General features: G+C 45.1%; 1 protein-coding gene and 1 non-coding gene across 2 annotated transcripts in view; one reads left to right on the forward strand and one right to left on the reverse strand.

The window, feature by feature from the left end:
* The first annotated feature begins 57 nt into the window (after positions 1 to 57).
* On the forward strand, positions 58 to 139 carry TRNAS-GCU. Its single transcript has one exon. It is a non-coding gene; the product is annotated as a tRNA-Ser (tRNA).
* Positions 140 to 325: 186 nt separating this feature from the next.
* MCM3AP (minichromosome maintenance complex component 3 associated protein) overlaps positions 326 to 14,274 on the reverse strand; it is a gene marked incomplete at its 5' end in the record, with an annotated part of 20,591 nt that continues 6,642 nt past the window's right edge. Inside the window, 18 exons of the mRNA XM_031064981.1 lie at positions 326 to 1,801; positions 1,920 to 2,070; positions 2,701 to 2,895; positions 3,541 to 3,670; positions 4,165 to 4,422; positions 4,541 to 4,931; positions 5,713 to 5,810; positions 6,135 to 6,393; positions 7,561 to 7,714; positions 8,119 to 8,253; positions 8,978 to 9,046; positions 9,365 to 9,562; positions 9,980 to 10,132; positions 10,281 to 10,394; positions 11,005 to 11,136; positions 11,948 to 12,048; positions 12,694 to 12,884; positions 13,662 to 13,906. Coding sequence (XP_030920841.1) covers positions 1,643 to 1,801; positions 1,920 to 2,070; positions 2,701 to 2,895; positions 3,541 to 3,670; positions 4,165 to 4,422; positions 4,541 to 4,931; positions 5,713 to 5,810; positions 6,135 to 6,393; positions 7,561 to 7,714; positions 8,119 to 8,253; positions 8,978 to 9,046; positions 9,365 to 9,562; positions 9,980 to 10,132; positions 10,281 to 10,394; positions 11,005 to 11,136; positions 11,948 to 12,048; positions 12,694 to 12,884; positions 13,662 to 13,906 — 3,133 coding nt within the window. The remainder of the gene's footprint in view (positions 1,802 to 1,919; positions 2,071 to 2,700; positions 2,896 to 3,540; positions 3,671 to 4,164; positions 4,423 to 4,540; positions 4,932 to 5,712; positions 5,811 to 6,134; positions 6,394 to 7,560; positions 7,715 to 8,118; positions 8,254 to 8,977; positions 9,047 to 9,364; positions 9,563 to 9,979; positions 10,133 to 10,280; positions 10,395 to 11,004; positions 11,137 to 11,947; positions 12,049 to 12,693; positions 12,885 to 13,661; positions 13,907 to 14,274) is intronic.

A 14,274-nucleotide genomic window follows, 5' to 3' on the forward strand; every position in this document is an offset into this window, starting at 1 on the left:
GGGACGAGTGGTTCCCACGCGTGGGGGGGGCGGGCAGAGTGGGGAAACACGCGCCGGGACGAGGTGGCCGAGTGGTTAAGGCGATGGACTGCTAATCCATTGTGCTCTGCACGCGTGGGTTCGAATCCCACCCTCGTCGAGATTTTACTGCTGCCCCGGGTTCTCCATCAACTGATAAACGATAGGGGGGAGGCCGGAACAAGATGAGGCCCCCACACCGGTACCCCAGACAGGCCCCACGTAACAGACAGCAGCCACCCTCCCCACTCCCTTCCCCCTCAAAAGCATCCCTCAGCCGGAGCTTTTACAGAGGAATGAGGCCACCTTTCAAGCCACTAAAAATTTTATTACATACAAAACACAATTTACAGCAAACAGTATAAGCCACGCTCCCAAAGCTCCGTGGGGTTTTGACAGCTGAATTTCACGTAAACTGAGAACATCAAAAGCAGGTCACAGGTTCCCGTTCACACGGAACCACTTAAACAACAAAACTAAGCCCAACAAAAGCGCATGGAGCAGGAACAGCCTTAAAGCACACCCTTTCCAATTTAAATTTATTTCAACTTAGCATTAAGGTACTATTGCTATTTTGGGTTTAAGATAAATACTACAAATGAAATGCTATTTTTAAAAAACTGTAAAATTACTTTTTTGGAAGGCAAAGAGAGTTTCACACTACTGAGGATTTCAACTTGGGTTGGGCAGGCAAGATAATCAGTTTAGTGCAGTAATTTATATTCAACCTGGCAGAAGGCTCTGTTTGAGAAAAACTGGCTGATTTTGTAAGAAAAAGAAAAAGATGAACTGTACTGGAGTACTGCAGACATGAAGTACATCTTCAAATTATTTACTGGCAATTAAACCAAAACCAAGGGCCTTCAATTTCCTAAGGTTTTTAAATGCTGGAGAATGCAGGCTATTTGCTCTTCCAAAAAAATAACAAGAGGAAAATTGTTTCTCCATAGCTGTTTACTGAAGACTGAAGAAGCATCCTGTTTTCCAGCATGACATGGAATCTGTGGAATAAGCACCTCACATATTTTTAATGCTGAAAACCTTGAATAAAATAGAACTTGGGCCCAGAACAACAAAAGTCCTTCTGAATTTGCACTGAGCAACAAGAAGTACAAAAATCGTGGCCAAGTGCTGCTCCAACTTGAGAATGACCGTTTTGACATTCCTGGAAAGAGAATAGGAATTCCAAACCACAGTGCTGCTGCAAGGCAGTTCCTGCATGAAGGAAGCACAGACTGACATAACATTTCAGAGACTGTGGCTATGGACAGCAATTGCCCCAATGTTCCCAGGAGCCCGTGCTACCCTACAGCTGAACCTGATGAAGCTGTGTTTACCCACAGTGAGAGCTGGGAGAAAGAAAAACCACCACTGTCATTTAAGGCATTCTAAGAAAAAGCATTTGACTGGTCTCTGTGCCTGTGGAGCAGAAAAGGAGGGAGTCCCAGACCATCCATGACATGCTCACCCTGTGCCCCGCATGTGAGAAGGGCCCAGGCCCCATAGCTGCTCCGTGTTCTCATCCCAGGAGAACATCTGCTTGTTCCAGAACATGCCCAGGAGTCTATCTGTTCAATTGCCTGGACCTGGACTTCTTTCCTGAGTCTCCATGTCTCAGCTAGGCTCAAATGTCCACCATGTCCACCAGAGCAGAGAGGTGGAGCTCAGAGGCAGCCTCGGCCTCCTTGGTGGCTCTGAGGAGCTGCTGCAGGTGCTTGAGTCTATCTGACAGTGCAGAGCTTTGCTCCAGCTCCGGAACCTTGTGTCCCTCCTGACTCCCAGCCTGGACAGAAGGAAATGAGATAAGACTGAGACTTTCTCCCAAAGTAATTCCCACTACAGGTTTTGCAGCTACTGCACTCCTCAGAGCTTTAGTTTAGCTCAGAACTGCCTTCTCTTACCTCTTGCGCAGCTGACATGGGACTCTTCACCAAGGGGCAGGTGGCAGCTGGGGTGGAGAGCAGAGACTGAGGGAGATAGAGAGGAAGACCCAGGAGATCCCCAAGGGGCTCTATATCCTCAGCTAGATATTGGTGCAGCTGCTCTTCAAACCTGGACAGGAAGGGCAAGAGCACTAGTCAGACGGCAGCCTGGCTTTGGCCATGTAACCAGTGCGTTACACTAAGAGGTTTTTTGGATTCAGAAGTATCTGATCTCCACAGCCACATTCAAAACAGTCTGATGCACCCCACTGCAGCTATCAAAATCCATCACAGAAGACTGTGGTACAGAGAGAAGCCACACAGACTGAAGAGACTCAACTTATGGGAAGGCAGAAGAGACAAAAACCTCTTGGACCAACCTCAAAAGCTTTAGTTCATCTTTGTGATCTGCAATGCTACAAACTGACACCCCAGAGAGGACTTTATAGACATTTGTGACACTGGGGGACACACAGACCACTGTACACAATGTACTGCTTCAGTTCTGCTGGTGTGACTAACCACAGAGTTTCCAACCATTCCTGAGAACTCCAAGAATTTCTACCACCCTGGAATGTTCCCCTGTTGCACAAAGGAAATAGTAGGGAACTGCCCTGATGTGCTTGATGAAATCAGATTGAGCTCAAGACAGTCAGGGCTCTTTTCTAGCACAGTTTAACTTCCTATTCCATCCAAGGTACAAATTGTTTACAACCCTGGGCTGAAGCTGCAAGGAAAAGATGCTGCTCTGGGAACTTACCTCTTGTTTTCTAGTTTTTCCAGTTGCAACTGTGCTAACAAACGCTCCTGGGCCAAGGATGTGTCTCTGAATTCATCTGTGCTTGGAATGCTCACTTCCTGAACCGGCAGCATGCTCATGCCAGAGCCATACTGACCTGGCACCATGGAGATACTGTGCGGTTTCTTAGAAAACTTGGGAGATTTTATCTTTGATCTGAAGAGAGGAGGAAAAAAACAATAAACAAAACCACATTAATTGGTATGAGTGTGTTGGTTTTTCCCTCTTAGCTTGAAGCTTGGAAATAGCAGGGAGTGAGAAGTGATCATTTTGAGAAATAATGCCCTTGTGCCAGGGTCCAACACAGCACCACCTGTGCATGGGATTAGAGAGGAACTAATCTGACAGGAGCATAGGATTCACCCCAAACATCACCCACTATACAGCAGAGCTGCAGCTAAGCTGCCAAGAGGGAAGAAAGTGGCTTCCATCTGAACATGGCTAGGGAAGTGAGCTAGACTTGACATCTCAAACACTTTAATGCCACACAGCTCTAAGGCATCCTTCCCCTTCAACCTATCCCTTCCCCCTCAACCTATCATTTTCTCAGACTCACATTGTTTTCCCGCCATGCTTTGCACAACTCCAAAGCCTTGGCAGCAGGGTGGTTTTTTTTGGCAGAAGTTAATTTCTACACTTTCAGCACTCCCCAAGCAATCCACTTCTCTGAGAGCTGTGTAACTGCACAAATAAAATCTACTTCCTACTCTGTTTCAGCACAGCCTTTACATCATTTTAGGGAGATGTACACAAGCAGATGTACACAAGGAGGATGCCAAATGCTACTTTTCAGCACCCCACCTCTCGTGGCCTTGCCGGATCTCCTCCTGTGTCCGCAGCCTGGCTTGGTCCCATGAGAAAGGCACAGTGTAGTTCTTTAAATGCTCCTTGAAGAAGTACACGCGAATCTGACCATCTTTGCTTACAGCTTCTGTGAATAAACCCAAACCCAACGTTTATCATTTGCACAGGTTTTCTCCTTCAGCAGAACAGCACATTATTAAAAAGGCAATTTGAGGCAAGAGCAATTGTTTGCTTTCGAATAGATTTCAAACAGAGTCTGGGACAAGCTTCATTAATCAACAGAAGTGACAATTAACTGTGGCAGCCTGCCCTCCCTGCTGACACAGCTTCTGAAGGGTAACTCTTAGGCCTTTGCTTGATTCAAACCCTCTCCCACTGGGAGGGCGGGGCTGAAAGACTCTAACCAGAGCCACATTTGTAGTCAGAGGATCGAGTTAAGCCATAACCAATACTAAATACATGCTCCAAAGGGAAGACACATGCAGAATACAGCAGGACCACAGCTGCCTCCCTGCTACACATCACTTGCTGCCATATGGAAAGGCACCACTGGCAATGTATTAAATACCATCACAAAAGAAGCCACATCACCATCACCCACGCCACAGGAGGATACAATACCTGGAGCAACAGGCAGTTTGGGAGGTTTCCAGTCTCTGAGTTTATGATCAATACAGACTGCCAAGATACAATCCCAAGGGATCTCATCAACAGAAGGTCCATCTTCACCAGAGTTCCCAGTTGCTCTGGTTTTCCAGTTTTGGTAAGTTTTGCTCAGCATATTCTCCACCTGAGACTGGATCAGTGGTTGAGTGTGGGAAGAACTTGCAATCTGAGAGACATACTGAAAAATCATGTGGCAAACAGGATGCCAAGGAGCTGTGGAACAAAAAAAACCGAAGCAAATTTGAAGAATTTGTAACAGAACCAACACTGCACAGGCATACCTTGGAGAACAACGTGCTGCCAAGAAGATACTGGAGTGTGAAGTACTTACCGCCTAAAGGAGGCAGATCTAAGTATGGGATCTGGAAGGACAGCACAGCCTTCTTCAGCCAAGCCAGATGATCTGGCATGTTCCACTGCAGGTGAGGCAACACCTTGTTACCCCCTGCTTCTGAAAACTCTGTGACAGGCCAAGACAAGTCACAAAAGTGCTCTGAGGATGCCACATCTGACAGGAACTGCAGCACGCTGTTGTAGAGCTCTATGATGGCCCCAGGCTCCTGAGATGGCAGCCCAGCTAAACGCCTTTCCTTCCAGTCGTGGTAGAAACGCTTGCCAAATTCTCCATCAATCCCATCCTCAATGTACTCCTGAAGGGTCTGGCTGCAGAGCTCGAGGGAGGCAGGACACTGGGACACCAGCCAGCCCACAGCTGCAGAGACCTACAACACACAAAAGAGGGAGGGTTGGAAACTGCTCTGCTGTGATTGGGACACAAAGGATTCAACCCCAAGTTTGAATAACATTCTCCAAGAGAATATGCAGCCAAAGGCAAATAAATCAGGCATCATCATACTTATATTTACAACAATAATTCTCCAGCTAGGTGGCCACAAACTGAATTTCCACACAGCAAGCTCAGGAACAGACAAAGAAGAAGCTGTTCACATGAGGTAGAGGTATGCAGTGGAATTCCCTGCTGCTGGATGCTGGGGTTGTTGAAAACTTATCCAGGAAAAATTGGACAGATTCACAGAAATTAGCCCAGGGTGACTATATCACGTCGGATCGTGGCAGTCCTTGAACTGCAGACCTAAGTTGTGAGGGTTTATGGGGCAGCATCACTCCAGGCTTGTCAGGGAGAGATCTGTATGATTGTATTCCTGTACAGAACATGAGTGGTAGAGGCATCTCAGTCCCATCCACCAAGATGGGATAACTCTGGATGATCTCATAGCAGCCAGAACAGCTACAAACAGTCTTCAGCATTTTAGGACTAAGAGCTTAAGGATAAAATGTTTATCCACCACCAGCACTCCTCTGTTGGGCAGCGACACAGGCAGGGCAGACAAGAGTGGGTTTGGGTAATCCATGAATTTTGGTCTCAGTGCAGTTTTCAGTATTTTACTCTTTTCCTTGTAAGAAATGCCACTGATCTCTGGTCAGTGAAAATAGAACAGTCACAAATAAGGGAAAATAATTCCTGCATCTTGCTGTTCTTACCCTTCTGGTGCCTTCTAAGTCATTGACAGAGCCTGGGAGCTCTACAACAGTGTAGTCTGAAATAAGATGGGCTGAAATCAAGTCCTGGAGCATCAAACCTTAAAAAATAAGAAAACTCATCACGTACACAGAGTAAGAACACATGTCCTTGGGCCACATGCTCTGCATTACATTCACTGCATTGCTGCTCCCCTCCATCTCTGCCCACAGACTCTCAGGATCAAATACTGTGTGTGAAAGAAAACTGGAAGCCAAAACTGGCGAGCTCTTAAGGCTTCAAGATTTTTAGGAAAGCTCTGGGATGTGCTGTACATCACAGCCTCTTGCTTTAACTGTAACTAAGAGGCTGCACTAGTCGCAAGACTTCTACTTCGGGCAGCCCTAAACATTCATTGTTTCAAGACACAAAAACAATTACATACCATCTTCTACTTCTTTCTCCGCAGCCTCCTCTTTCTGACTGGGTACTAGAACCACCAAGGGAACTATGGGGTGGAAAGGTTTTGCCTGAAGCAGCTGTTTCAGCTGCAGCAAAGCTGAAAGCCAGTAAACATCATCTTCTGCAACATCTTCACTGCTAACTCGGGGAGGTAGGAGAAGAATGAGGCCACTGGTCCCAAGCAAGTCCTTTTGTGTCTCAGCCAAATCAAGTTCTGAGTCAGAGAGAGCACCATGTGCCACCTAGATAGGCAACAAAGATGACAACAATAAAGTAACTAAACAAAGCTATTTCCACAGTAAAATCTGCAGTTTATTGTCACTGCCACTCAGCTTTGACATCCTTTTCCTGGAGCTCCACACAATCTAAGACAACAAGCTGTTGTCAGGCCAACATGGATGCGTCTGATAGGTGAGCTGAGCACAGAAGTGCCCTTCAGCACCTGCTCTGGGACGAGGAATTGATGATTCAGGTTCTACTACTACAGGTATTTCTCAGCTGATTGAAAACAAAGAAAAAACTCCATCTTTTTCACACCTTTTCAATAACCCTATCCCTCTGTCTCAGGTTGGAAATGCAAGATGTGGCTGCGCGTGTTTATTCTATGCCATCTGTTAGATGTGGGGTGTTATCTTCTGTTAATTGGGCCACTTGTTAAAACTAGGCAGAGCAGTTTTCTTCATCTCTTCCACAAACCAATCCTCCCTCAGGGAAATATCTTGTGTTCACGGGCCATTGAGTGTCACTGCATGACTGATAAAATTACATCATCCCTTTGTGAGATGCTCTGCCCAGGGGGAGGAGCCAAGCATTCCTTCCTGGATATAATCTGAGATTTGGAACACAACAGTCAGGCTTTTCCCACTGGATTCCCAGAGGAACAGCTTTCTTCTCCACTGGATTCCCAGAGGAAGAACAGGCCATCTACACTACTACTGAACCTTCAGAGGGAAACTCCACCCTTCTACAGGATCACTGCTTCAGCGGAACCACACCTGTCTCTGCAGGAGGACTGCAGCCACCCTTTAATGGGACTGCTACCAACACCCTGACACACAGGGAGTCAGGCCATACTCTCACTCTGTCAGTGCTGTTTTGTATTACTGCATTTTTATTTTTATATTTATAGTTTCTTTTCTTTTTTTTTCCTAATGAAGAACTGTTATTCCTACTCCCATATCTTTGCCTGAGAGCCTCTTAATTTGAAAATTATATTAATTCGGAGAGAGGGGGTTTGCATTTTCTGTTTCAAGGGAGGCTCCTGCCTTTCTTAGTGGATACCTGCATTTTGAAACCAAGACACCCTCCCAGTATCATCTCCCTCCATCTGACAGGACACAATATCCACTAGAAAAGAGCCCACCCTGCTTTTATGGCCTCTTAGATATCATTAAATTGTTCTCACCTACCTTTATACACACACTGACTTTAATGCTTCTGGTTCCCTGCATGCCAGGAGAACTAAATAACGTCAGTGTTTGAATTTTGCCTTCTGTATGTGAAGCATTTTTCTCATGGTTTCTGTGTCCCATAAACTTGGCTTTCAGCCAATCCATCAGTATCCTAGCAAACAAAAAATAGGGCTCTGAGGGGTTTTGTTGTTGAAACTGGCATTTTAGGGTTTTAGTATCAGCACCTCTAAGATACCACAATCTATCATAACCCTACAAATTTAGGTTATGATAAATAGACCTAATAAATAGCTATAAATTTTAATGAAACGATCTACCATGGTTTTGTTTTCAGTATGAGCAAAAGGAATTAAACAATGTTAAAGAATTCAGATCATTGTAATAAATCACAGCTATATTGTTTAGAGTACTCTAGAGGGAAAAAAAAAGCTGGAAATCTGAAATGGTACAGGCAAAATTACATCAAGGACTGTGTACTACTAATCTTCTTCTGCCTAAATAAAAGAAGTCTGCCCTATTTGAGAAAGGGACCCAGCAACCAACTCTTCAACATACCTATTGGGATCATCCTTGGAATATTCATCATCACTGGGCAAAACCAAGAGCGCCTTCCAAAAAACTTGTTCTTGTTGAACTGGAATATGTTCCGCGATTAATGAGACAAGATCCAGGGGAGTCCAAGCTAAATCACTTAGAGAGAGACAAAAGAACTGGTGAAAAGATCCACCCCAGGGCTATTTCACAGCTGAGTAATGTCTCTCTTGCACTGAACAAGTTACAATACTATAGTGTATTGACCAGTTAATTCTTTGGATCTGTTCCTCATCCTTTAAGAACTGCAGCTGCTAAACCTGACACATGAGCCTTACTCTGGGGATTTCAGGAGCACACACATACTGCTTCACTTCCACACTGATCCAACACACACCCAGGCCACTGGAGAGCATGAGGAGCCATGGGAAGCCAGACCTTCTGCTGCAGTCCAAATATCTCTATCAATATTTTCCAACCACAATCCAGGTCACTGATAGCTCATTTACTCCTCTACCCCCATAGCCCATCCCAGGCCCCATCCCATCCAGGTACAAAGTCACGCCCCATAATACCCATCAGATCCTTAAAATTACACCCAGGAGGATCATCTGACCCAACACCTTCATTAATTTAATGGAAGGTGCCCCTGCCCATGGCAGGGGGATGGAATGGACAAAATCATCTTTAAGGTGCTTTCCAACCCAAACCATCCTATGATTCTATGACCTTCCTGTTCTCCTTATTCCAAAATACCCCCAGAAGCAAGGCTGCAAGCAGACATTCGGACATGGTTAGCCATACCTTCTGGCCACTTCTGGTATCTCTGGCACATCTGCTACAGCATGCTTCTAAAGAAAACAAGAACCAAACCCCAGCCTACCTTACCAACTGCTGGTAGAAGTGCTGAACTTTGATTTCATGCACTGTCTTGTTTCTCAGCAAGTTCAATCTGGAAATGAAATATTCTTAGCTGTACATTTTATGTGTATGTATATAAATATGTGTATAAACACATACTTTGAACAAATCTAAGAACACTGAGGCCTGGGAAATATTAGAGAGGCCTCAGAATGTTGCTGTTAACAGAAAAATTTATTTGGATTGTCAGTGTTGGTGATGACATTTATGGAGAAAGTATTTTGGAAGTTATTTAAGAATAAACAGTTCTGCAAACCCACCATAACATTCACGATGAAAGAATTTTTGGTAACTTATCTTCCAAAAACCAACCAGATTTCCTACTGATGCCACTGGAAGTATCCCTTACCTCGTGCAAGAGATTCCTAGCTTTCCTCCATTCCCCAGGTTTACGAATCTCTTGCACAAGTTCTCCATGGCTATAGGCCACTCTGCACTGGGGGACAGTGCTTTCAATTGATGTTTGGAATCCAAGCCACAGGGAGCAGCTGGAAATGCCCTCATCTGACGTTTCAACTTTGTCCGAGCTACCACTGCTTCCCTCCACCTTTGGAAAAGAACAGATAAATAGGTCACATTAATGAACTCTTCTGCAGACCTCTGTCACCAGATATTTGTAAAATGAACACCACAACAACCACAACACACTGAGCATATGGGCAGGAAAACCAGTGATCAGCAGAAACAATACAAGGATAAACTACTACAAGTTTCTAGACAGAATGAATCTGGAATCTCCTACCAAGCTCATTACCTGACTACAACAAGATGTGATCCCCTCCCCATATACAGTAATTTAGCAGAGGCTGGTACTAAGACTGTAAGGTCTACCCTTATCAAGGAGATAAGACAGAAGAAACTGTCTCAGAAAGAACACAACCAGAGAGTGGTAGTTCCATCTCTGTTAACTGCTCCATGCCAATGCTCCCAAGTGAAGCAGCCGTGTCCCAGGGTGGTAACTCACCGTTTTAAGTATTTGCAGAAACACTGGAGCTCCTGAAGAGTTTCCTTGGCAATCTGGAAAATCTCATCCTCCAGAAAGAGCTCCATGAAGTGGCCACACACTTCTTCTGAACACCGGGCAATCCGGGCTTGCCTGTCTCTTTCTAAGGCGCATCTGGTTCCAAATAAAACAAACCAAGACTGCTAAGGTGAAGACCTCCAGCAGATGCCAATTCAGTGGGCTGAGATGCAAACAGGGAAGTCCATGACATTTAGGAAACTCTTGGGAAAGCAAACTACTGCATGCAGCACATTGTACATACCTTAACTCACTGACTGAAGCTTCTTTAACACTCTCCTTTATTACTTCTTCCATTAATTCCATACCCAGCAACTGGCTCAACTGCTTTATTAACTCTTCTCTTTCCCGCTTTTGCCTGGAAGGACAAAGAAAAACTTTACATTGGCAAACTTGCTGCTTAGTTACACAAGCACTACATGCAGTTTGCCTAAAATTATTTCCCACTATCTGGTTTCTAAATAAACAGCTTTGCATGCAGCCAGGTTTCCCTTGAAAACACCTTAAGCAACCTGATCTAGTGAGTGACATCCCTGCCCATGGCTGGGGCTTGGAACTAGATGATCTTTATGGTCCTTTCCAAACCAAACTATTCTAGGATTCTATTTATTCTTACCCCAATAAGCTACAAACAAGTAGCTCACTCAGAAGGAAAACTTCCTGCACACAGAGGATGCATGTCCCTCTCTGGAAGCTCTGGATAAATAAAAGCTCCTAAATTTCCCACTCACCATTTTCACCATGGCTCTGAGGCAACCAAAATGCTAACCAGCAGATCACCCAAGAATGAAGAGGGGAGCCCTGCCTGTACAATCCCAGGGAAGTTCAAGGTGAGACTGTTCTGCCACCATGGCAGAAAGACAAAGGCCTTGAGCAGAGGCATAAGGACTCAGGCTGGCACCAGCTGTCCTTACATTGTCTGGGGTCTACCCAGCCCACTGTGCCCCACAGCCTAAGCAGTGCCTCACCTCTCCTCCTCCACTCTGCGCCGTTCCTCCTGAACACGCTGCCTTTCCACACTGAGCATGTTTCCAGCCACTTCTCTGAGGATCTCCTCCATCACTTCAGTCACAAGTTCCTCAATGGTGGCCTCTGAGGCACTGTGCAGAAACAGCAAATCTCTTCTCAAAGCCAGAATTGTTTCACTCAAAGCCCCAGGTCTGTATTTTCTCAGCCACACCTTGCTCTCTGTGGTGGGCTGACTCCAGCCATTAGTCAAGCACACACACACTGATACTGGCTCACTCCCCTCCCCACACTGGGACAGGGAAGAAAGTAGGAAGAAAAAAGGAAAACTTGTGGATGGAAATAAATACACACTGTAATACAGAAAGGCAAAACCCCCACTCCCCCATCAAGCAAAGTAAACACAGCCAGTCATCACTTCCCATGGAAAGAGCAATACCCAGACAGTACCCAATCTATGCCCACCGTGAAAGCCACAAATCTCCAACTTCTTCCTCTAACCCAGTTTTATTGCTGACCACGACATCACAGGGTATGGACTTTAGTCAGCCTGGGTCAGCTATCCCATTCAAACAGCGCTGGAACAGCAACTGTTTGGGTCACATCCCACATCTATGACTCTACCAACTGCCCTGGAGAGAAAATTTATCAGAAGCAGAGAAGCAGCCACATCTGGACTCGCTCCTCTTGTCCCTCTTTGGGCACCTTCCCTTCCACAACCAGGCAAAGCTTCCAGAGGTTTGGGTCAGCCTTCCCTTAAGGCTAGAGCTGGGATGTGACAGACATCTGAAGAAAGGTCTGCTTTCCCTTCCACTGCATCAGTAACATAGTCTCCATCACAGACCTGGCAGTGCTTAGTTTTACCATCTTCACACATGGTGCTGCTATGGCTAGGGGCAACTGTGGTGACAGACTCCAGGAGAACCTGCAAGAAATGCTCTTTACCAGATAGCAGCAGCCACGTAAGCCGCTCCTGCTCTGCCCACTTCTCTGCACTCTCCTTTGAGGACATCATGCACAAGCCCATCCACCACTTCAGCAATGTCCTGCAACACAGCAGAAGAAGCAGCTGAAACAAGGTGTAGTCCTTCTCAGGAGTAAACTGGGAGTAAGGGTCTCCTGCCTTCCTTAACTGACTGTAATTCACAGCAGCATCTGTATTTCTGCTTACAAACTGAGCCAACTTAACCAAACGCAACAGCCTGCAAACTTCAGACTACTTAGACTATCTAAAAGGTTAGTAACAGCACAGAAACAAAAGCAGATTTTTGTACTAAATATGGGAAAATCAATTCAGGAAACCATACCTGAGGAGAGACTCTTATTTTCTTACCTTAGACTTCCATTCTAGCTGATTTAATTCCAAATTATCAGGTCTACCCTTCACTGAAATTTGCCATTATCTAGGCAGAATATGACAACTGTACTGTACAAAGCAATGAGACTCTCTGAGACTGGTTCAGCATCAGCATACAAAAACTTGTGTGGGAGGGAGAAAAACAGCACAGGTAGATGGGGTACACATTCAAGACCCAGCATCAATGGTCATGTACCCACAGCAAGAAACTTTTGTCATGTCTCATCTGACACGCATGTTACAAAAAAATTAAATACCCTAAGAACTTGGTTACCTTTCGTTGTATTTCACAGATCTTTCCCAAATATTTCCTGATGAGTTTAGATTTCCCTACCTCATCTGAGTAACCAGGCTGAGGCTTTGAAGGGGGAGGCTCAGGCTGTGCAGCAGGCTGGGAGATGGGCTGTGCAGAGGGCAAGACTGGCACCAGCTGACGAGGCAACAGCGAGGGCAGAAGATGAGATGGGGACTGGACTCTCACTGCTGTGGCCTCTAAATCCACACCTCTGCTTTCCACTCTTCCTTCTTGGGAGGGAAAAGGAGAAAAATTAAGGAAACCACATCAGTCACAAACAGAAGCAAATTTTTTCTTCAAAAAACTGGCTTGTCTGATAAAACTCAGCAGGTCATAAAATAAACCCATAAGAGCAGTTTGTTGCCTTAAAGTTATATCATAGAAATTAATTTACATTTATGAATATTTTATACAAAACATTTAAACATTTAATTGCACATTACCCTCATTACCAAGCACATGTATTTCCAACAAAGCAACTGTTTTAAGTCAGGCACACCTGGCACCTACACACACTATCTGTACTTCCAGCAAGGACAGAAAAACACACATTCAGCTAACCTGAAAACTGACATGTTTATACATACAGAGGCAACAAACACCTGCAAATAAAAAATATGCAAACTGCAAAGGGAAGTTGGTTTTCCGAAGTAGTCAAACATTTGTTATTTCACTTATGTTGGCAAAATTTGGCTCAATAGAGAATTTTCTGAATTGGGAAATACATTTTATTAATCAGGTTGTTCTTGGCTTTTACAGATACATAAACACACCTCAGCAACCTGGTCTAGTTGAAGGTGGTGGAACTTGATGCCATGTCAGGTGTTGGAACTTGACGAGCTTCAAGGTCCCTTCCAACTCAAACCATTCTGTAATTCTCATGCAATTTAAATTCTAGTCCTTTCACTACATCTAAATTATCATGCAGTTTCAATCTCTGAGCCACAAACAGCTTCTGCCTTGACAATGTAATCTGAGCAGTAACTAAAATGCAGGTTTGCTCTCACCTGTTGCTTCCACACTGGCTTTTTGGCTACTGCCGGCCTGATCCACAGAGGTGCTTCCACCAATGTATTTATTCTGCCCGTTGAAGCTGGACACAGGCACATGGTGGGGCACTGGGGGCAAGGGCCCCCCGTTCACAACCTCGCCAACAGAGACAGTGAGCTTCTGGCTGACAAACAGGGATTTCCGTGGCTTGGGTAATCCATCTGGCTCCAGGAAAGCCGAGCGATTCAGCTCCACGTAACCCCTGGGGAAAAACAAAAAAGTAACAACCAGGCATATGTCCACAAAGCTCTGGTAACCTACAGGCTTTTAATTCTGAAACTTATTGGTTTGAAACAGAATGTTGACAGGAATAGATGACTAACTGGCATCCTCAAGGGTTTTTTTTCCTTTCCCAGTCTCTCAAAATTCCGAGTTTGGATGAACACACCTTACAATGCATGGATTTTCATGGCAGTCACTTATCTGTGAACTGCTGTCCTCCAATATCCTCTAACAGTTGGTTTGCACAGTTCAACTTCAACCTACTCTACAGGCATCACGATAATGCCAGTTTCCCATGAAACAGAACTGTGTCCTTATCTCCTATGGAGACCTATCCCCTGTTCTTGG

Source organism: Geospiza fortis, unplaced genomic scaffold (genome assembly GCF_000277835.1).
Source record: "Geospiza fortis unplaced genomic scaffold, GeoFor_1.0 scaffold474, whole genome shotgun sequence".
Taxonomy (NCBI): domain Eukaryota; kingdom Metazoa; phylum Chordata; class Aves; order Passeriformes; family Thraupidae; genus Geospiza; species Geospiza fortis.